The 20,272-nt window shown below is 41.1% G+C and overlaps 1 protein-coding gene across 1 annotated transcript in view; it reads right to left on the reverse strand.

Annotated features, from left to right (window-relative positions):
* LOC118787640 (insulin-like growth factor 1 receptor) overlaps window positions 1-7,702 on the reverse strand; it is a 100,482-nt gene extending 92,780 nt beyond the window's left edge. The window contains exon 1 of the mRNA XM_036543173.1: window positions 7,189-7,702. Within this exon, the coding sequence (XP_036399066.1) occupies window positions 7,189-7,282 (94 nt within the window). The 5' untranslated portion in view covers window positions 7,283-7,702. The remainder of the gene's footprint in view (window positions 1-7,188) is intronic.
* Window positions 7,703-20,272: the final 12,570 nt, after the last annotated feature.

Consider the following 20,272-nt stretch of genomic DNA (forward strand, 5'->3'; position numbering starts at 1 on the left):
AAGCCAGTAACACGCTCTTCTTTCCCTCCCCCAGATATGAAAGAATAAAAATAGCCCACCTCGCTGGAAGAAGCAAGAGATGGTCACCACTAAAATATTAAAATGATGAAAAGCCTTCGGTGAGGAGATTACGGGTCCCCTCACAATTGCCTGATCTACAAAGAAGCCTTCTGATATAGGACACATTCATATTTAAAAGCCCGGATATGCTACCCTCTCACAAACTGCACGAGACGCGCACACACGCCACTGAACTCCTGAACAATTATACAGAGGCTTCAGCGAGGACGGAAGAGGGCATGCGAGGGACCGACGCGGCAGCCCGCTGTAAATTAGGGGCCAGTTCTGCGCTTAATTACGCATCAGAAGCCTTGGCTGGCAGCTCCGAGGAGCAGTCGGAAAGCGTTTGACTCAAGCTGCTCTCGCGAGCTAGCACAGTGACACAGATTCCCGTCCCTGCGTAGGAGCACACGCTGGTGAGTAAGCTGGCTCCCCTGCGCTCTCTCTCTCTCACACACGCAGACACGCACACGCAGCCCGCCCGCCCGCGCACACTCGCGCACTCTCTCTCTCTCTGTCGCTCGCTCTCTCACGTGATCTCGCCGGGGGTGAGACACGATGCAGTCAACGTCAGCGGCCCCTCGAGCGCGGCGCGTGCCGCAGCGAGGGAGGGAGGGGGGCCGCCGAGGCCGCGCTGTCGCTGTCACGACAACGCATGACAGGTGACAGCCACGGGAAGTCACCTGACTTTCCCCCCCTTGCGGGTTCTGGAGGTGAGAGGCAGGTCAGGTGTTGAACAAAAAGAAGTGATGATTTCCCCTGCTTTGGGGGGTACTGTCGCAGTGACCTGCGTTCTAGTCCCCCCCCCCTTGAATGAGGTGCCCGTAAACCTATCCAGGAGATGACCTGCAAAAAGTAGAGCCCTCAGAAGAAACCGCCTGCTTGGTGTACATCAGGAACGGCATACAAACAGGATGAGAGGGAAGGAATGAGATTGCTTGACCTCAGCACCAGCGGTACGGCAGCATCTCCGGCCCAGGCATCAGCGGGGCTGAATTATGACTAACGCTGGCCCCCGAGAGGGCTCCTCGCTGCCGTGTGTCAGATGGTGGCTAAACTTGGGATTTGATAGGCGAATCGCTCAGCTGCCAGTCTGCTCAGCTCAACCCAATAAAACCCACAGTTCACAAACTCCTCACTCTTCCAATCAACAGAACCAAGTCTGTCTGACTCGTGAAAGTATTTTTACCTGTTCTATTTTGAAACCCTAGCTTTCTCTCTCTCTCTCTCTCTCTCTCTCTCTCGATGAATCGGAGAGTCTTGTTTGCTGTATACTTGGAAGCAAAGAGACATGGAAATTTTGCTGTGGCAAAACATGAAAGGCAGCTTAATTACGTTTTATAAGCCTGACCAAGTTATTAAAATTAACAACATAAAATATACAAGACCAAAACGGAGTCCTATTACAGCACGCCCATGGAGTTGCTACGTTGGGAAGTTTTTTTTTTTTCATATATACACGCTCATCTCTGGTATTTGCCTGATTCAAAATGGGAAAAAAAAATTGTGAACGCATTAAATTGAAAACGAGTTTAGATGCGAGCTGAAATTAAAATGATGACTTGCAAAAACGAAAGGATTACCGATATACTGCGTGCGTGGTGATAAATGCAACGGACGGTCTGACGATGCCCGCAGACACTGCGCTGGTTCTCACGTGCAGGGCAGACACTTTTATGCAGACGGAGGACCTACTCGGGTTTTGTTGGTGGCAAGTGATGACAAAGGAGTATTCAGAAGGGAAACCCATGTGCATTTGCTAATCCCACCACCCCCTATTTCCATACAACCCCCCGCATCAGTACAGAGAAGAAGTAATGTTTTATAAACAGAGAAGCTCAAATGAGATTTTGCACAGTGGCATGTTTTCCCACCAGGGATTAAAAAGGGGCATTTTCCCTTCGTCCTGTGACTCCTTTTGTCATCATCATCAGAAGGGGGGGAAAAAAAGAAGATAGACCTGCATCGGAGTATCTCAAGCTTTTTTAAGTGCGTAGAATGATTAAAAAAGGGGGTGGGGGTCGGGGGTGAAAGAGAAAGAGATAAAAGCTGAGAAAACGATCCTGAGAACCCTCTTCTTGATTTGCGGGGCAAGTGTTTATTTCTCTGGGAATGTCACGATCAAGAGACGCCGGCGGGGCCACGGGACCCCCGAGGTTCAAGAGTGAGGGTTACCTCCGCGCATTCGGCGCAGGGTGCGGGGCTCGCCCATCCCAGCGGGGTGCTGGGAAACCTGCCGGCTCGCGATTCGCAGTGGCCGAGGCGGCCGGGGCAGACGGTGCTTAGAGATGGCGCTCAATTGAGTCGCGTCCTTTTTCATGTTAATGCAGGTCATTCCCCCGCCTCGCTCCGTGTTCAAATCATCTTCATTACGCCACATGCGCGGCCCCCTCTCAAGGCAGACAGACACCACCACCCCCCCCCCCCTCGCCGATGACCCCCGGCCTGACTGTGGTCTGTCTGAAAATAAACAGCCGCTCTCATCCCCGACCAATTATCCCACGGCAGCCACTAGCGGCAGGAACAATAAAAGTAACAATCGCTGCATCTCGCAGACAGACACGGGCAAGTCCTACACACACACCTGAGCTATCATTCACTCTCCTGCTGCCGGCCCAATAATACACAAACAAAACTCTACACACTGCGGTAGGGAATAGGACATTCCTACTGCTGTGCTGGTATAATTTTATGAGCGGTAAATGTATCTTTGGGTAAGATTTTACTTTTCCACAACTGATAAGACTCAAGCAAGCAGCATGAAACTGCAGCATGATCCAGCCTTAAAAAAAAACAACTGAAGTAACACTTCCCAGCCACTAAGAGGCATTTTTCTTTTGTGATCTAATTTTTTGTGCATGAAAACTCATGATTAAGAATAAAAAAAACCTTAAAATGAGTCTTATTCAGATACATTCACAAATCAACATTACAGCTGGAACAGAAGTATTTGTTGATTCCGATTTACATGAAAACGCCACTACACAGATTTCTATCCACGTTCCTCAAGTTATTGTCTAGTTATAGCCCAGTTATGTTTTGGATCTAAACACTGTAATGTAGGATATATTTTAAGCCATGCCATGAGGCGTCCAGTGGTTCTGAGTCTCTCAGTAGGTGCTAGCCATAAATGTGTCACTTCTTTTGCTATACAGCCCTGTTCAAACACTATTCTGCACTGCAGAAGGTGCAAACAAAGAAATACTCCCAGCCAAACTTAAACAATTACACACACAGCTCCTCAGCATGTCACTGGACTATAAAAACAAAAAACTAACCTCTCAATAAAAAATGAAGTGCACCTGAAGGAAAATCTGACTTTGTACTAAAACTACCATCACTGTAGTGCTGGCCTCTTAAAAGATATGCATTCTGAAAACCTGGTTATCCAAAATCATTATTCTCTAGACTTTGAACAACAAGGCACAATCTGCTGGTGTCAGCCATGTTACTCACTGTAACTGTTTTAAAACCATGCTTATGGCATACTGAGAACCATCCTAGTCAGACAGATGTAATCTTGCGGTCTAGCAGGTACACATTTAGCTGAACAAACCAAAGTTTACCAATTCAAAACAGCTTCCTGATACATGTGTATTGAAAAAAAAATAGGAAATTTTTGAACATAATACTGTGTTTTGGGTAATTGAATTGTACCATTATGGTACGTTTACATGCTAACACAAATGCCATATGGCATTAGGAGGCATATAAGCGAGGACAAGGGGTGTAACCAAATATCAATGTTAAATATCAATCGGCATATGGTTCCCTCATCAACTGTGCGATTTGTGGGTTGCAATTAACCATCCATCAGGGAAATTGACTTCCCACAACAAAGCATTTTAACTCTACAAAAATATCACATACAACCCAAACACCTAAATTTGCACATTTGCCCTAACGTCTGTATTTTGGTTACATTTTGTATTAATCAGATTAGCCCACTGGTCAAACTTACCCTAAATACCCTACAAAGGTTATTCTGCCTCAAGAATTGCACAGAATTATTTCAAGGGCTAAATTAACCCTTTCCAATCACTCAGCATACAATCAGGTACATTTTTGAGCCTACATGAATCTGCCATTTCAAAGTTTGCAACGTTGAGATGAGCTTTGTAGGCGTGCTTCCGTGTGCTGCAACTGCAAACTTGCATATGCAACACAAGTTAGAAAGATTCTGCAAGCCGTTACAATGAAAATGATCCTTGTTACGCATCCCCTGCAGCCTTAAATGTATACCTCTGTCAGCACACTACCAAGAAACACTTTCTGAGACCTTTTTAGTTAAGAAGGACTTAATGAAATTCAAACTTCAGTCATATACTTCTGCAGTGCCACTGGGCTTGAAGCACTGTCACTAGATACCTGAATATTGTTGACATGTATTGCTTCATTGTTATGGTCATCTTAAATCTACTACCTGTTTTTGTAATACAGAAAATTTGGTAAAATGAACACTGAAAATAGTTTTCACACCTCATAAATTAATGAATTATGTAACAATTTATCTTCTTAAATAGTTCCAAATTAATGTTCACAGCACAAAAGACCAGTTTTAGCAAGTCTCCAGTTCACTCCTGCTTAATGTAATGGAAAGTTATCTTGAATTTTTTATATGGTTGTCTGGGTGAATAGCCTTTTAAACGAGCATTTCTGGGAAACAGCTTGTAAATACTTCTTTTAACCAGCAAGCTGCCTTTGTTTTGCCTTTTTAAAACAACAGGAAAATGCCTGAGAACCTACGGAGGTTAAGGGCAAGTCGTTATAATTAATAAACAAGAAAAACTGTTAGTCCATCAGATAAACAATTTCAAAAGAATAATTTGGGTTGGACCAAACACAATGTTAACGCCTTCCTTCGAAAAAAAAAGAACGTACCATTTTCCAAATATAGCCGCTAGCTATCTTTGAAAGCTTGGGAAAGGGCCGGAGTTAGCCACAACACTATGGAGGAAAGGCCCAGAAACGGAACATCGACATGTCCAAACGACTCCGAACCCAAAAAGAACTAAAATTGCAGCATTCAGCCGCGATTTGCTCATTCATCGACATTCCTTTTATCGCATTCTTCCAGAGTTTATCCATTTCTTTCTCATCAAAAGACAACGGTTATTTACCTACGACTCTGTTTGCTTATACATCCACTCCCCTGTCTACTCAATCGCCTTCCTCACACAACCTAACCCGCACGATAACCTTGCTCGCAGCGCGAAAGCCTAGCTACGGTCTCCGCCATTTGGGAGAAGGAAATCGTATTCGTTCGTAATGCTGCGTTCTTGCTAATCAAGATTTCGATGCCCTCGTATTTTCTAATGAAACTGATTAGCTAGCTGGTTACATTTATCACAAAAAAAACACAAAGTGGACCGTGGTTAGCTGGTTATCAACTTAATTAAGATAACCAACAGATAGAAATGGCAATGTTATCTATCTACTTAAAATTACGAAGGAATTACAGAAATATGGTGTACACTGCGGTTATTCTTAAACACAAGCAAAGGGAGTAATTTAATTGGATCATCGCGACATGCTTGTATATTGTAGGATTTCACACCTTTGAACAGTGTGTCCAGGAGGAACGGGAGCGCGCAGTCGCCACTACGAAATGAAAAAAATGGCCACATGGTCAGTTTAATCACCGTCGCTAGCGCACTGATAGCGTACTCCCGCAGCCACGCGCTACCGTCCGCCACTGCACCTGATATTTGGAGGATGATTGACTTTGCGCATCATTTTAATACGACGTGCCCTCGCTAACATTTAATAAGGGATTGCAGACTTTGAAATGAAGTAGCACTTTTGAGAGGCATTTAAATGTAAAATCAGAGTTCGGTTAAATTTACAATTTTCCCTTACCTTTAAGTATATTAAGTACTTAATTTAAAATAAAAACCCCATCCAATTAAGTGCGTTTTGCCTTCCCCGTCAGCGTATAACGTATCACAGCCAATTAATCCAGAGATAAGATTTTCATATTTATCCGATTCAGATGGAACTTTTAAAATTAAAATATTGTTTGGCCCATTAGGATTGCGTAACACGTTGACATAGCGCAGTGACAGACCTATAAAAATAAAAAAGGCTGTGATGACCAAAGAATGGACCAAATTTGCCAGGAAATGTATGATTTTATCGAGGTTACAGCTAATAAATTTTAGTGAGCTAACTTGTATATACCCAGCCACCAAGCTATGCGGTTAGGTACACTGTGTTCTGTGCCGACAGAACGATGCTGTTATTGGTTAGCTAGCTGCAACTAAAATGGGAGCGAAATTGAACGAGAGGTCAGGTGCATGCGCTCGCTAGCTATCTCTTTTGAATTATGCCTTTTCATTCTTATCTAGCTAATTAAGGGCAGCGCAATGAGTTCTCTACCTGGATCTACACAACAGACACAAAATTATTACACCAGCAGCTTGCTAACCAGATTACAGTAAAATCAAAACCGCTGCCTAATATACCTATCCAAACATCTCGCTATGAAATAGCATAGAATCTTGGCTAGCCATTTTTGATCACAACATTTAGTTTAATTTACAGATTTGTTACCCAGCCAAAACAACTACTCAACCACTCAACTACTAACCAAGGGCTAGTTGGCTAGGAGTTGGCCAATCATCTAGAATTATACGTTAACCAACAAATTCACTTTTTCAGAAAGAAAAAACTGACCAACGTGAGTGTTTATGACAGACTGCATTTCAATCACATCCATGATAAACCCATGACACTACCACCTAAACGTTGGGTGCTTCAATATCTTCTGTAAAAAAAGAAACACGTGCGTAAATACCCCGTAGTTATTTAGCTAGCTGATACATAAATTAGCTGCCTGTGTGGTCTCAGATTTCGCTAGGTGAAACAAGTATCTAACTAATACTGTAAGATTACGTTACCCATGCACAAACAAAACGACTAACGGCTACGCAAAAAAATTCGTGAGACATGCAGTATAGCTATCTAACGTTAGCTACATAAAGACTAAATATTTCCAAATTAAAATCAAAAAACAAGGGGAAAACATTTATATCCACGGAGCAATGTCCATGCCCCCCACCCCCACCCAAAAAAGAGAGAAACAAACGCATTGGTTAGCTATCTGGCTAGCCAGATAGTTACACTTACTTTCTCCATTAGCGGGTAGTAGGCAGATCGTGCAGACAGACAGCAACAGACCCAAAAACAAGGTCAAATGATCCCCTTCTGTCCGAGACCTCATTCCTCTTCAATTGATCACTTTCCCGAAAAAAATATATAGAAAACTGGCAATTGTCTTTCCCCTCAAATAAACAGTGACAAACTGGGATGCTTCTTCGTAGTTTCCAAAAAAGTCAAATATCAGGCTAAGTTAGCTAGCTAGCTACTGGTCGAGACAAGCTTGCTAGCGAGCCAAAACGTCGTTACGATTCTGTAGCTAGCTTGCTAATGTAGTATCACCCCGAGTCTCACAAATTTTCCAGAAATTAAGTTAATATCTCTGTGGGAAAAAATAAATAAAAAACTTAAAGAATTAAAGGATTTGTTATTCTTGCCAACGATACAATGACGTATGGATGGCTAACAAAAAACACGAGTCACAGATTCCACTCGGCTGATAGCAATCCGCATCTTCAGCCTCCATTTCTTGAAAAAACCAGGAGGGACGCACACTAAGCCAGCCAACGTTACTCGCTCAGCTACACAGACACACAAAATCCCAAACAAGTATCCCCAATTTCGCTCATCAATTGTGAATCTACTGGACGTGGAAGACAATCCGAGGCGAGGTTGTGAGCTTAACGAACGCTGGCTTCCGTAAATGAATGAAGAAAACGCAATTCCTTCGTTCAATGAGACTCCAGCAGCGCTCGATCCAAAATATCCGCCAGGACAAAAATGGTCTCACCAACTGCACCCCCCTTTCTCACCCTCCCTCTCTGTCTTCACCCGCTCACACGGTCGGTCTGGTTTGCAGTTGAAAAACCGTATCCCTTTTTGCCACGCAGGGATGGGAATTTCGAGCTTGAAGGCTTCTGTCGGCTTTTTTTGCTTACAGCGAACACCTTATTGATTACAAGTAAGGTGAATATGCGGCTATTCGATATTTTTCCTATCGGTCTCATCAGCGTAAAGACTGTGGCCACGCTACTACCAGCCTTCACTGTCGCTCTCTGCTCCGTGGAATCAACGCTGTAAACAAGATTCGGCGTCTCTCACACAGAGGTAGTACAGTACGCTAAGCAAAGCCAGCAGGAAGAACCGGAATGGAGTCCGGGCATGGACAATGGAAGTAAATGTTTTTCTTGAATTTGCATCGCATCCAGAATGCAACGCAAACTTAACAGAAAGTTCTCTTAAATGAGAACGACAGCGTTTTTGTTACAATTGAAAAAAAATAATTTGTTAATCTTAGACCACTTGTACGTTTGGTGTAGGCTAGTGATATGTAAACGAAACAATCATTTGAAACAACATTAACGTTAAAATAGCTTACATCACAAACGGAGAGTAGATTAGCCTTTCTTATAACTATGCCACTTACTAATTACACCCATTGACTCAAATACTAAAACTGAGCAAAAGTGAACATTTGATGAGCAAACATTCAACGGGATTTTGCAGACAGAAATATGTGATCAGATATAAAAGTCGGGGGGGAAATGTATGCAGCAGCCACATCCCCTCCTCAAAATACAGCTACATGTAATACTGGGGAAAAGAAGATGAGATTCACACATTTTATATCTGATTTGTCATGCTGCGTCTACAGAACCTGTACTGTATGTCAAATGAAATATTAGAGGTTTCTTTTCCCAGACTCTGTTTTCAGTTGTTCTGCTTTTCATTTTTCACCTGTTGACCAGTTTGTTTCGATTCATAAAGTAGTTTAAGAATAGTCTGTGTAATGGGCATTTTCAGAAAAAAAACCCCAGAAAAGACCAAACTCTGAAATGACAAATTTTATCAAGAATTACTGATATAATGTATTACATTGGGAATACATATTAAAAAAATAAAAGGATCGGGCATCTAGTGCATTTAAGTAAACAAACATCAGGATCTGATCTAAAGGATTCCCAAGGATTATCACTTTCAAAGCTTGACTCATAAAGGAAGAACTCTTTCTCTGACACTTTCTCTTTCCGTGTGTGTGTGTGTGTGTGTGTGTGTGTGTGTGTACATATGTGTGTCCACACAATAGATGCTGCTGCCTTTGCCCAAACAGAGCTTCCTTCAAGACAAAATGTCCCTTGCTAATTATTATTATCCATTTGGATATCCCTTGTCTGAGACTGCAAAACTGCATCCAATACACTCAGCTCACTGTTGTGTGTGTGTGTGTGTGTGTGTGTGCGTGCACACGCAATATTGCTATAGGGGGGCAGAGATGATTCATAGAGGTAGAAAGTCCATCTATAAAATATGATTTTGTCTTGCCTAGTATCACTGCAGTAATTCTAAAAACAGAAGTTAAAGGTTTGTCTTTTTGCAAATTAAACAATGCCTAAAACTTAAATTTAATCAGCACAGACAGCATTTTTTTCTGGTTTGTTAAATTATCATAGAAAAAAATATACCTTCCATCTCTGAAGTTTGATATATTAAAGAAACTGTTACCAAGGTATTTTCATTGTAATAGCATTTAAAATATACCTGGTGGATTAAAATAAGAATAATATGTGCTTTGATATATTATGGGAGGTTACATTTGATTTAATACTGTATCCTCACAACAGGCTGTTATTACAGCTCCATGGTTAAGGAAATGAATTGTGTAGAATCAAAGGCTTCATTCTCTGAGTGGGTGAAATAGGTAGGGCAAACCATACTGGGATATATCATACAATGAGTTCCCTTGACTGACATGTAAGATCTTATGATTTTTTTTTCTTTGCCATTGTGCTTCTTTAAATTAAACACACATCCTTTCCTTTTTGTAGATCATATTTTAGACAAATGGGGTTGGTGCAACATTACAACGTGAAATAAATTTTAAAAACCAATTTTAAATGTAATAAATTGCAGTGCTTCATCCCTTGACCCCAATTAGGGTTAACTGAGCACAGATAACCCTATAAGCAAGATTCCAGACCAAATGAGATTATTGTATCCCCCTGAGAATCCATTGGTGGAACAAGTTGCTTAACATTCTCTACATGACATCCTGAACGGCACGGAGGCAAGCGAAAAACAGTGCGTACACCATTTAAAACTCAAACGAACCAATCGAAGAAAGGAGGAACGATGATTTGATTGTCTTCCCCATAATTTCAATCGGTTCCCCCAGTTCCATATTTTCGAAGTGCACATATTTTGCCCATGACACACGGTCACCCGCGGTAAAAGATAAAACCCGCCATAGAGTTTCATTCAAATACACGGATCTGACTTTAATATCCCCATTCATCCCTTAATGGACGCTGGGTGTGCAACTAACTGGCGTTGCTTGCGGACATGGGGCGATTCTTTATTTAGGTGCAGTTCATCTACTTGTCATTGAATAAAGGATTTACTTTACCACGAGAAGAAGTCTGAATAAGAATGGTTGAATACCGTCTAGCCCCGTTTAGTCTGGCTGTGATTTCTTACTGGTTCCATAGTACACAATTAACTATTTACTGCGACGCCCTGTCATTTATAGGTTAATACCAATTATTGTTTCTTTTAATCCTATGAGAATATGTTCTTGTAGATTTTTGTTAATCTGTGTAAATACCTGCAAACAGTCTGAAACATACAAACTCAAGTATTTTAAAATACTTCGTTCTCTTTCAAACACATTTTTAGTTCTGTGCTTCTTGCATATTTTATTATATTAAAATTAATCAAATACATAAATACAGTACATTTTACATGCATAGGCCTACTTGAACACAGCATAAAATTTTTCATTAACTAATTGAGTTCATCGGAGGACAATAAGACTGGCTTAGCCTGGTTAGTTGATTGGCTTTGTTTTCAGAGTCCATCATGGCAAAGTCAGGTTCAAGGTAGGGTTAAGATTTCCGTGGAAACTGAATTCATTGGGAGATTTATTGCCATTCGGGTGATTGGAACATGTAGCTGGTTTTACCCATCATATTGAAACAATTGTTTTTCAGAGAAATTCCCTCATGAACACATTGTGTCCAAGTGTCCAAGTAAGAACATCCTGAATCATATTTCTGAGAACAACAGACTTTTCTTAAAATAATTAACAAGAAAACTACCCTCAATCCAAAGGTTTGCTTCACCATCTATGGAACACAATGGCTTGACCAAAATTAATCTTTAATTTTTGAATCTTACAATTGTTTATCTTGGTGGTGAGTGATCTGATCCACAATGCTGGAAAACAAGGAATGTTGAGAACCACAAATATCTTCTCAGAAATCATTCTTGTTTTCAAAATATTCAGCTGTTAAAGGCTTGTGTTGACCTCACATTCATCATCCAAGCAATAGTCTTTATTTCATGAACAAAAAACGACCTTGGAGAAACATTCAACAATCAATTCAGAACACAATGTTATTCAATAGGTCCAAACTCCATTTTTCAAAAGCAGAAAAAGCACTTTGTTGTCTTTACTGTAAACACAGACTACTTGTAATGTGAAATGGTTATACAGTTCATTTAACAACACTAGTGAAATTATGGTAGATATTCAACAGTGTGTGCACAAAAATTGCTACAACCATGTAACTATTAATAATACAAATTTTAATAACAACAAGAATGAAACACCTAAAACAAAATGGAAAATGTGTTTTTATAATTGCCTTATTCACAGTAACAGATGAATTCATTGCTGACATGTTCTAATTTTACCAACATATTGTTATGGAAAATTAAATTAATTCAAATATTTGGCACAGAAAATTGAGACTCTCAAACAGATTTCTTTTGAAGGTCACTGCATTACCATGAGGTCACTGCTTACTGTGAAGTGCACTGAGAGAATGGAGCATGGCTCCCTCTGATTGGGTTTATAGCCAGATTTGCCAGACATGCATCCAGTTAAAGACCTTTAAGATGTCTACATAACCGTCATCTTTCCAGGTCTTACTGATTTACATGCTTTAAACTTTTGTTGTCTTTTTATCGCTTTTTAAGCAATGGTAAATCAACATCAGGTATAAAATATATCAGATATGGGATGGAAACAGATGGAAAATGAAAAGACCAGCCTAGTCCCAGTCAAGATAAATTATTTTTTAAAGTTTAAAATAACTCACTTATGAAATGTACAAGATTATTCATTTATCTTCTGTGTCTGTTTGTGTCTGCTGTCAATGATCATTTAAAAGCCTCAGGTAAGAGTGAGCGCTTGCGTTGTATGTTCATAATTATATTGGTGCACCTGGATAATCATTAAAAGAGTAGCGCTCAGCAAGTTGGAGTTAAATTTTGACTTTCACTTGAAGTTACAACTGAAACAAGTTTTTCCTCCTATAAATCTAATTAAACATTGTTATAATGCAGGCAATCACACCATACAACTGTAGATTGAAATGTTTCATTCAGCCCACCATCATGTTCTTTAATTTACATGTTCTTTACTTACTTACTGGTTTGCCTTGTTTTTGGCGCCATCTACCGCCTTAAATAGAATGATGTCGCCATATGCCTTACCGCAATGTTAGCGTACTATATAATAATAATAAAGATAGCGACATACAGAAATTAACGCCCAAAGGGACTTTTTTTTTTAAGAGCACTAGGATTAATCCAGCGAAACACTAAGAAAAACACAGATAAAAGTTCTAACAAAAACAACCCCTACCAACAAGAGACGCAAATTAATGAATATATCACAAGAACTACTTCTTCCTCCTTCTTTCTTTCCTCCTCTCATTTACACTGTTATCAGTACCAGTGCAAAACATACCCGATAAATATGGTAATAGCATTCGGTCATAACACTTGCTTGACCTATGCCTACAGTGTCCTTGAAATGGACTTTTGGTCTTTGATGTGAGTTTGCTGCGTCTGTGTGCCTGAGTACCTGTGTACCACCCTCTGCATATGTGACCCCTGACTACCGATACTCGCAACAAAAGACTGTTCCAGTTAGCCATGCATGAGACTGATGGTGATTCAAACTCCTGCAAATAACAAAGACTTTGACAAAGAAACCACAACTTTTTCTTAGAAAATAAAAGCTTTCTTCATTTGCCTTTTAAATTTATTTGCATGGTCTCCTTGTGAAATGTATGTGAGCTGGGCTATAGAATCAAAAACAAACAAACTGTGGAGGTGAACACAGTCTACCAAATTAATAAATTAAAAATGAAATCACACAGACCCCATTTGGAGTGAGAGGACACCCGTGTTGTTTTGAGCTTTTTCAGTTACCACAGGAAGTGACATGACATCAGAATTCTGTTCTGCTCCATGTGTTAATAACACCAGTAAGCAGGAACCATAACTGGGAACAGCATTGTTACCTTTTACAGGATACTGGCCAATGGATGCTCTGTGTCTTTATGGGGACAATCTGAACATGCAACAAGCTTTTTAACAATACATATGGGCATGTTCATTCAGACTGTGATAGCACCTTTATAAACCCATACTCTCAGTTATAATGCTTTGGCATCACATGATCCAAGGAAGATGACAAGTATAACTGTAAAAATAGTAAAACTCCAAATCTTTCAATTTGATGATTGATTTCCTGTATTTTGAGGAATTAACAAGTCAAATTAATCAGGTTAATTGTTTGCTTTTTTTATTCATTTATTTGCTTAAATTAATCTGCTGATCAATCAAGTAATTGATTGCAGGCACAATATCCATGGGAAGTGAGAATACCTTTGATGCATCCACATGAGGGAACAAACATCTTTGGAATCTAAAAGTGAACATTGTGATTCTCCCAGGTGGGTAGAAATCAGCTGCTTCCCTCAGGTAGAAGCCAACGGCAGAAACAGGAAGCTTCACCTAATGTCAAATACAAAAAAAACTTAATCACAGAGAGCACCGTCTCTCCTTCTCTTGAAGGGCAGAATGTAGAAAACCACAAATTAAAAGCAAAATGTGCATGCAATTTTAATTGTGACAAATAGCAATGAAAACATCTGACAGCAACAAAAGGTTCAGCAGCAATTACACCAGGGCATGTCTTTTCTCATGATCCAAGTGAAACACAAAGGGCTTTTTGGAGTGAATCATTAGCCATCGATGTTAAAGGGGAAAGATCAGGCCTGGAGGCCTTCCTGAATCATCCTTAGAAGTGAACAAACCACAGCCGGGAGGAATGAATCACTGAGTAAAAAGACACACAGGGAGCAGAACGTTCTGAAGACGAAAGAGGCAGACAGGACGCGGTCCAGGTGGATGTTGGTGGTCTGGCTCCGTTCTAAATAATGCAGAAAAAGGCCTGATAAGAACTCACTGTTCGGGAATAATCGCTGACACTTTTGATTATCCCCATAATTACGGGCCTACAGTGTGTATTTCATCAGCCATGGAGAGAAGAAAGAAGTCACACAAAAGAATTATTAAAAACGGCACAGATTACCTCAGCTCTGGCAAACAGCGTTAAGCTTCCGTAACATTCTTCTGATTCCAAAAAAAAAGAGAGACAAAGAAGAAGAAGGAAACATCTAAAAAAAAAAAAACTGAACCGACATCGATGGCCACCCAAGGCTACCAACGCCATGAGTCATAGTCCAACAAGTGCACACTGTACCAGTATGACCCCCCCAGTCCCATGGTGAATGGGATGCCTGTCCACTCGTATTTGTTAGGCCCTCATAAACATTTTCCCATAAAGCGACACGGCGGGCCCACCTACCTTGACCGCCTCTCGCTGGTTTCATTCTCTCCCTGCACTCATGTGGAAATAAAATGTGTTTACCACCAGTGGATCACACATGCTAATGAGTGCCTGTTTGTTTTTCAGTGTGTTAAAGCAGGAGGAAAAGAATTTGGAGGGGGGGGCAAAAGGAAGATGATTTGTAGAAAGTTTAATTGACCTGACAATGGCTACCAGACCGCTTGATTCACAACCCCCTACTACCACCTCCTGAAAAAAGGAAACAATTCTATGGACATGTGACATGTGTGACATGTTCATCTCTGACTGCAGAGATGAACATGTCACAGAGAGGATGTAGCATGTCCTTGTTCAAGGTCCCATCTGTTTTACTCCTAATTAAATTTCCTCTTGGCTGCTACCTGTGCAAACAAGAGATCTGGATCTCAGGTCCAGGCCAAAGACAGACAGTGGCTTTTTTTCATGCCAGTGCTCTATGTATGTCTCTATCTATGTCTCAATTCAGTGATTTGGGACGTCTTCCACGCATATAACAGGTCTGATCATTTATCCCAAACAGAATGCCATCTCAAATTGACTGCTGTTCCCCATCTGATGCCGATTTTAACCAACGCGCTTTAGACCTGAGGGCAGAACGACAATTAGGCAGTCCCTGGCAATCCACATTCTGCCTGAAGCTTCTATTCCTGGCCCGGGCCTCAAGCAGCAGCCACCATTACAGACTCTGGTGCCACAATTGGATTGCTGCGCTGGTTGCTTCAAAAGATTACAGGGTGTTACTTAAGGCCGCACCTTCTGTCCCTGGAGATTACGCACGCCGTCCCCACCTCTTTGCATGCAACGACACACCGGGGCGAGGTGGAGGGGATTTGCACTTAAGTCCCGGGGGAATCAGCGGAGGTCTCACCCTGCCTCCTCTGAAGAGGAGAGACGGGGATCCGCGCACGTACTGCCGCAGCTACACGTCACCAAAGATCTGCACTTGTCTGGATGTGCAAAAAGCATTTTTTTAAAATGATGTTGAAGGCACATGCATGTGCTTTCATTTTCAGGTCGATTTCAAACAGCTCTTGTCCATGTTAAGGAACAAATTTGAGGTGTGTCAAAAAGGAACCCCATTCATTCTTTTCAAATGTCTTAAACGTCATCTTTTTTTCGAAGGCACTGCCTCTTTGGAGTCATTGATTTGTTGCTATGCCAGTGGTACCTATGGTGCGAAGACCGAATCAGACTAAAATGCAAGTAGCTATGTGTGAAACTGAATGTCATTAGAGTCCAGATACTTCTGTCAGTGGCAACTTAATCATTTTGGCTCAATTATCCGCTGGAAATAAAGCGGCAGTGTGGTCACACAAATGCCCTTCTCTCTGCTTCCCATCCGAGAGGCGAAACAAAGACTCCCTTTACGCTGGCAATTTATCATGATCCTACGACACTTTCAGCACCTCGATTAAAAAATCCATTGCATTTCCACACATATTCATCAGGATTGCAGCCAGGCACAACTGTTTCCATCAGTTCAAACTGCACAACATATAGCGTGGATCTACAGTAATTCTAAATCTGTAAGCGCAGTGAGTATTGTCTCCCTAAAAGCGTATATTCGGAATTTCCAAAATTCTAAGTGGTCAGGGGAATTAGCATGCCACGCACGACCCAAGACCCGACACACATGACCTTAAAACCCACAGATGAGAGATTTGTCTTTATACTTGCACAAATCTCCTGTAAGTATGCCGAAGATGTCTTGTGCACTGCCTCCGGAGGTGGTTTAGGTAAGGGTTTAGCTTACACTATTTTGGGGGCTTTGGTAAATTCCTCTATCGATGCGCCAAAGGGATCCTATGTGAATCACAAGATGCTATCACTACCAATCTCGTAATTAGGTAGGTCAAGGTTTTCATTTAATCTGGGCCAATCTTAAACTAATCCAATCGAGAGGTCAGGTCATTTTATTGGATTGAAGGAACATAAATCAGGATTCTTAATAGGCAGGGAATCCTATGCGCTAACCAGCTGCATAAAGCACCAACCTTATGCTGCTGCTCAGACTGTACTTAAATTCAGGGTGTAGTAAATATTGTTGCTTGAGAGAAATGGCTTGATTGATCATAATATCATGAAAAGTAAGGCTCATAAAATAATAATAAAAAATGAATTTTTGATTATTATTTTATGAGCCTTATTTTCATGATATTATGATCAATCAAGGTATTTCTCTCGTGCAACAATATTCACTAATTTACTCCTTAATCAAATGTGGAATTTATTCTCTTTTCTGTTTCAGCTGGTCAGAAGTGGTATATCATATTATACCTGTTATATGGAAGGACGGAGTGGTTCATGATTTTACTGTCCACTCCGAGTATAACTGGCTAAATAAATCTTTGCTTCCCCAGCTAAACTGATAAAGTGCTGTTGTGCTTCATCCAGGCAGAGGCTGTACATTGGTGGTGGAGGAGGTGAGTTACTTTGCTCCCCAAACTAAAAAGTGTTTTGATATCCTTGAAAGGAAAAAATGGAACCAAATTCCTAAAATGCAGTTCGATTTTACATACAATATGCTTGAGATAATATGAGCTTTTACTTAAATAGTGGCAATTGCAGGAGCTTAGCTCGGAATTTACATAAGCTAAAACGCTGACCCCAACTGGCTGATCAAATATCAGTATGCTCAGTGATGGTTTAACTTGCCAAACCGGAGCAAGGGAAAGTTGGACATCAAACAGCAAAGGATATATTGCCCTTGATGATGTCATAAAGGAACAGCTGAGAATGAGGATGCTGGGAGTCCATGGGCATGTCTAGTTTGGCTGGAAGGTCTGTCTTTGTGACATCATTCATCACGTGTAGAGTGCACAGATGCCAAGCAGGGCACAAACTAGTCTGTTTTAGCCTCCTCCTGTTACATCAGCACAGAAGCCAAACGCCTTTAACAGCCCAACAGCTGAGTGACAATTGATACCTTATAATGATAAACCCACTGCACTCTTAAAACACATGTTACAACTGAAGCCCAAGCGTTTCCCTCCACAAAGTATTCCAGAAATGCATGTTATTTCCCGGTGGGGAGTTTGTGGTTTACGTTGTAATGGAACAGAAAAGTAAAGAGGTCAAAAACAGGAGGCATTGGGCAGGGCCAGACATGTTTCAAATTCTAGCATTAAAAAACGGTGCCGTTCCGGTCTGCCGTTTCAATAAAATACTCTTACTGATACAGTACTTTTAAAAAATGATTTTAGGGGGGATGGGGCGCAGAGAGAAAGAGAGAGAAAATATTTTGAATGTTTTTATTATTAATGCAAATTCAGCCCCTGAATCAAACACCAAACTAAAACCGGCCATTCGGATGTATTCAGCGCGTCTCCAACCGTGACATAAACCCTACTGTGTTCTGGCTGAATTCCCAGAGTGCTACCTACTGCGAACTAGCACTGATAATTAAAATGTTGTTGAGCGTCGTATCAGCGGGAAAGCGCCGCATTTCCAAAGTTATGTCAATGAGAATGTCTGACTACCCTGCAGCGGCTCTGCTAGCGTCCCACCGCGCCGAGGACCTGGGGGGTCTGGTGCCATTTAAACGCGAAATAATGAACAATGGCCCGGAATGGGAGGGGACACTGAGAGCAAAACTTGTCTCTATCAATCAAGGCGACAGGGCCGCCCAGCAACCATATTAAAGCTGCGGCAACCTGAAATACCGTGGCGTTAGCCCACACTGTGACAACAGCCTGCAACCTTGTGCCACGATACATGCATATATCATCATTGTAATGATCGTCAACATAAATTATATTTCTTATACAATATATTTCATAGTGCCTTTGCACTTTGTTCTTTCAGTTTCAAATTTCAGTTTTAAAGTCAAATCCAAAACTGGCACCGAGTGAAAATCCAACGCGGGCTAACCACAAGTTAGGGTGATCCGCTGTTTAGATTTACATTACATTCATTTAGAAGACGGTCTTATCCAGAACGACATCCAGCAGAAGAGAACAGAAGCTAAATAAGGCACAGTACCAGACTTGCTTAACAATAAATACTCCCAGACCAGCAAGTGCACGCACGATACCCTTCAAGCATCAAGTTGTGCTGGTCTGAAACTGACAACCTACAAACTAAGGGAAGTTGTCAAATACATACAATACCATAAATCGCATAAAATGTCAATAACACACATAACATCATATATATAATTCATAAAAACAGACACTTTCAGTTAACTATGCATAACAATGAAGGTCGGAAAATACTCAACTACTTAACAGGTGTATGTTTACCGAATAGGGTCACGTGAACTCCGTGAGATCATAAGCCCTCTACCCCTCTCTTGTGGTTCCTCCTTTTATTGCACCTATTGTGCAGACATGCGCTTACTGACAGTTTACGCTCTGCATTGCTTTCGAATGAGGTCATCGAGGACCATTGGACCACTGCGTTTTATTTTGAACGCAAGGACAATGAAATCGTTTGCAAGTGAAAAGAAGACAAATTATCTGTAATGATCCGAACTATACATACAATACTGAAAAGTTTGCATGACATATTGTGTTAGCAAACAGTCACGGAACTGGGCCGGCATATGAAAAGTAAAAACACTATTGAATAGAGCGCATTCAAAGGCACGCTTAGATATGGGCCATTCACGAAAGTGAACTATCTGAGTGGAGTAATTACAAAGGAGTCTTTTAACTCGACAAACATCGTTTCATTAAAAAGATTAAAAAAAGAAATACATAAATAAAATTTCCGTGGCGTCTTGGTAACCTGTTCAGGCTACTGTACGGATCTGGTCAGCATCTTCACCCAACCTACTCGGCGCATGTCAGGGCTGCCTACCTCAGATATTCTGCTGGTAAGCGAAGCTTGACCTAATTTGAGACACACTTCAGCCGCGACATCCAGTAGATGGCACTATAATCACAAACAGTATCATTATACCACATCGGTCGTAAACAACTCGTGGATGAGGACAGTACTTTATATTGCTGTTACGTGCTGGGCTGTATACTGTATAATGTACAGTAATAATGTACACTGAAAAACGGGACTTTCACATGCGCGATCCCGTTCTTGTTAGTGTTCAAGGTGAAAGGTGCAACAGGCGGGATCTTCAGTGTGTGTCCCTTGTGTACAGCTGAAAGCAGACCCAGAAGTCGTGCACTTTGTATTTTAAGACTGGGGCCTTTCCCTTAAAAGCGAATATCATTTTCATGGGCATGTGACGTTTTTTTTTTTGTCTGACACAAAAAGGAAGAAAGAGCAACCATTGGGTCTGCAGGAAATATGTAACTTTGCAGTGGAGTACAGAGTAAAGCTACACACTCGTGTTTGACTTACGAAAATGAAAACAATATAGCTGTAGCCGACATGCCCAACTGAATGTCCTACCTGCAAAGAGTTGCAAGGCGTTTTGTCAGAATGACTTATATATATATATATATATATATATATATATATATATATATA

This window comes from Megalops cyprinoides, chromosome 13 (assembly GCF_013368585.1).
Source record: "Megalops cyprinoides isolate fMegCyp1 chromosome 13, fMegCyp1.pri, whole genome shotgun sequence".
In the NCBI taxonomy this organism is placed as follows: domain Eukaryota; kingdom Metazoa; phylum Chordata; class Actinopteri; order Elopiformes; family Megalopidae; genus Megalops; species Megalops cyprinoides.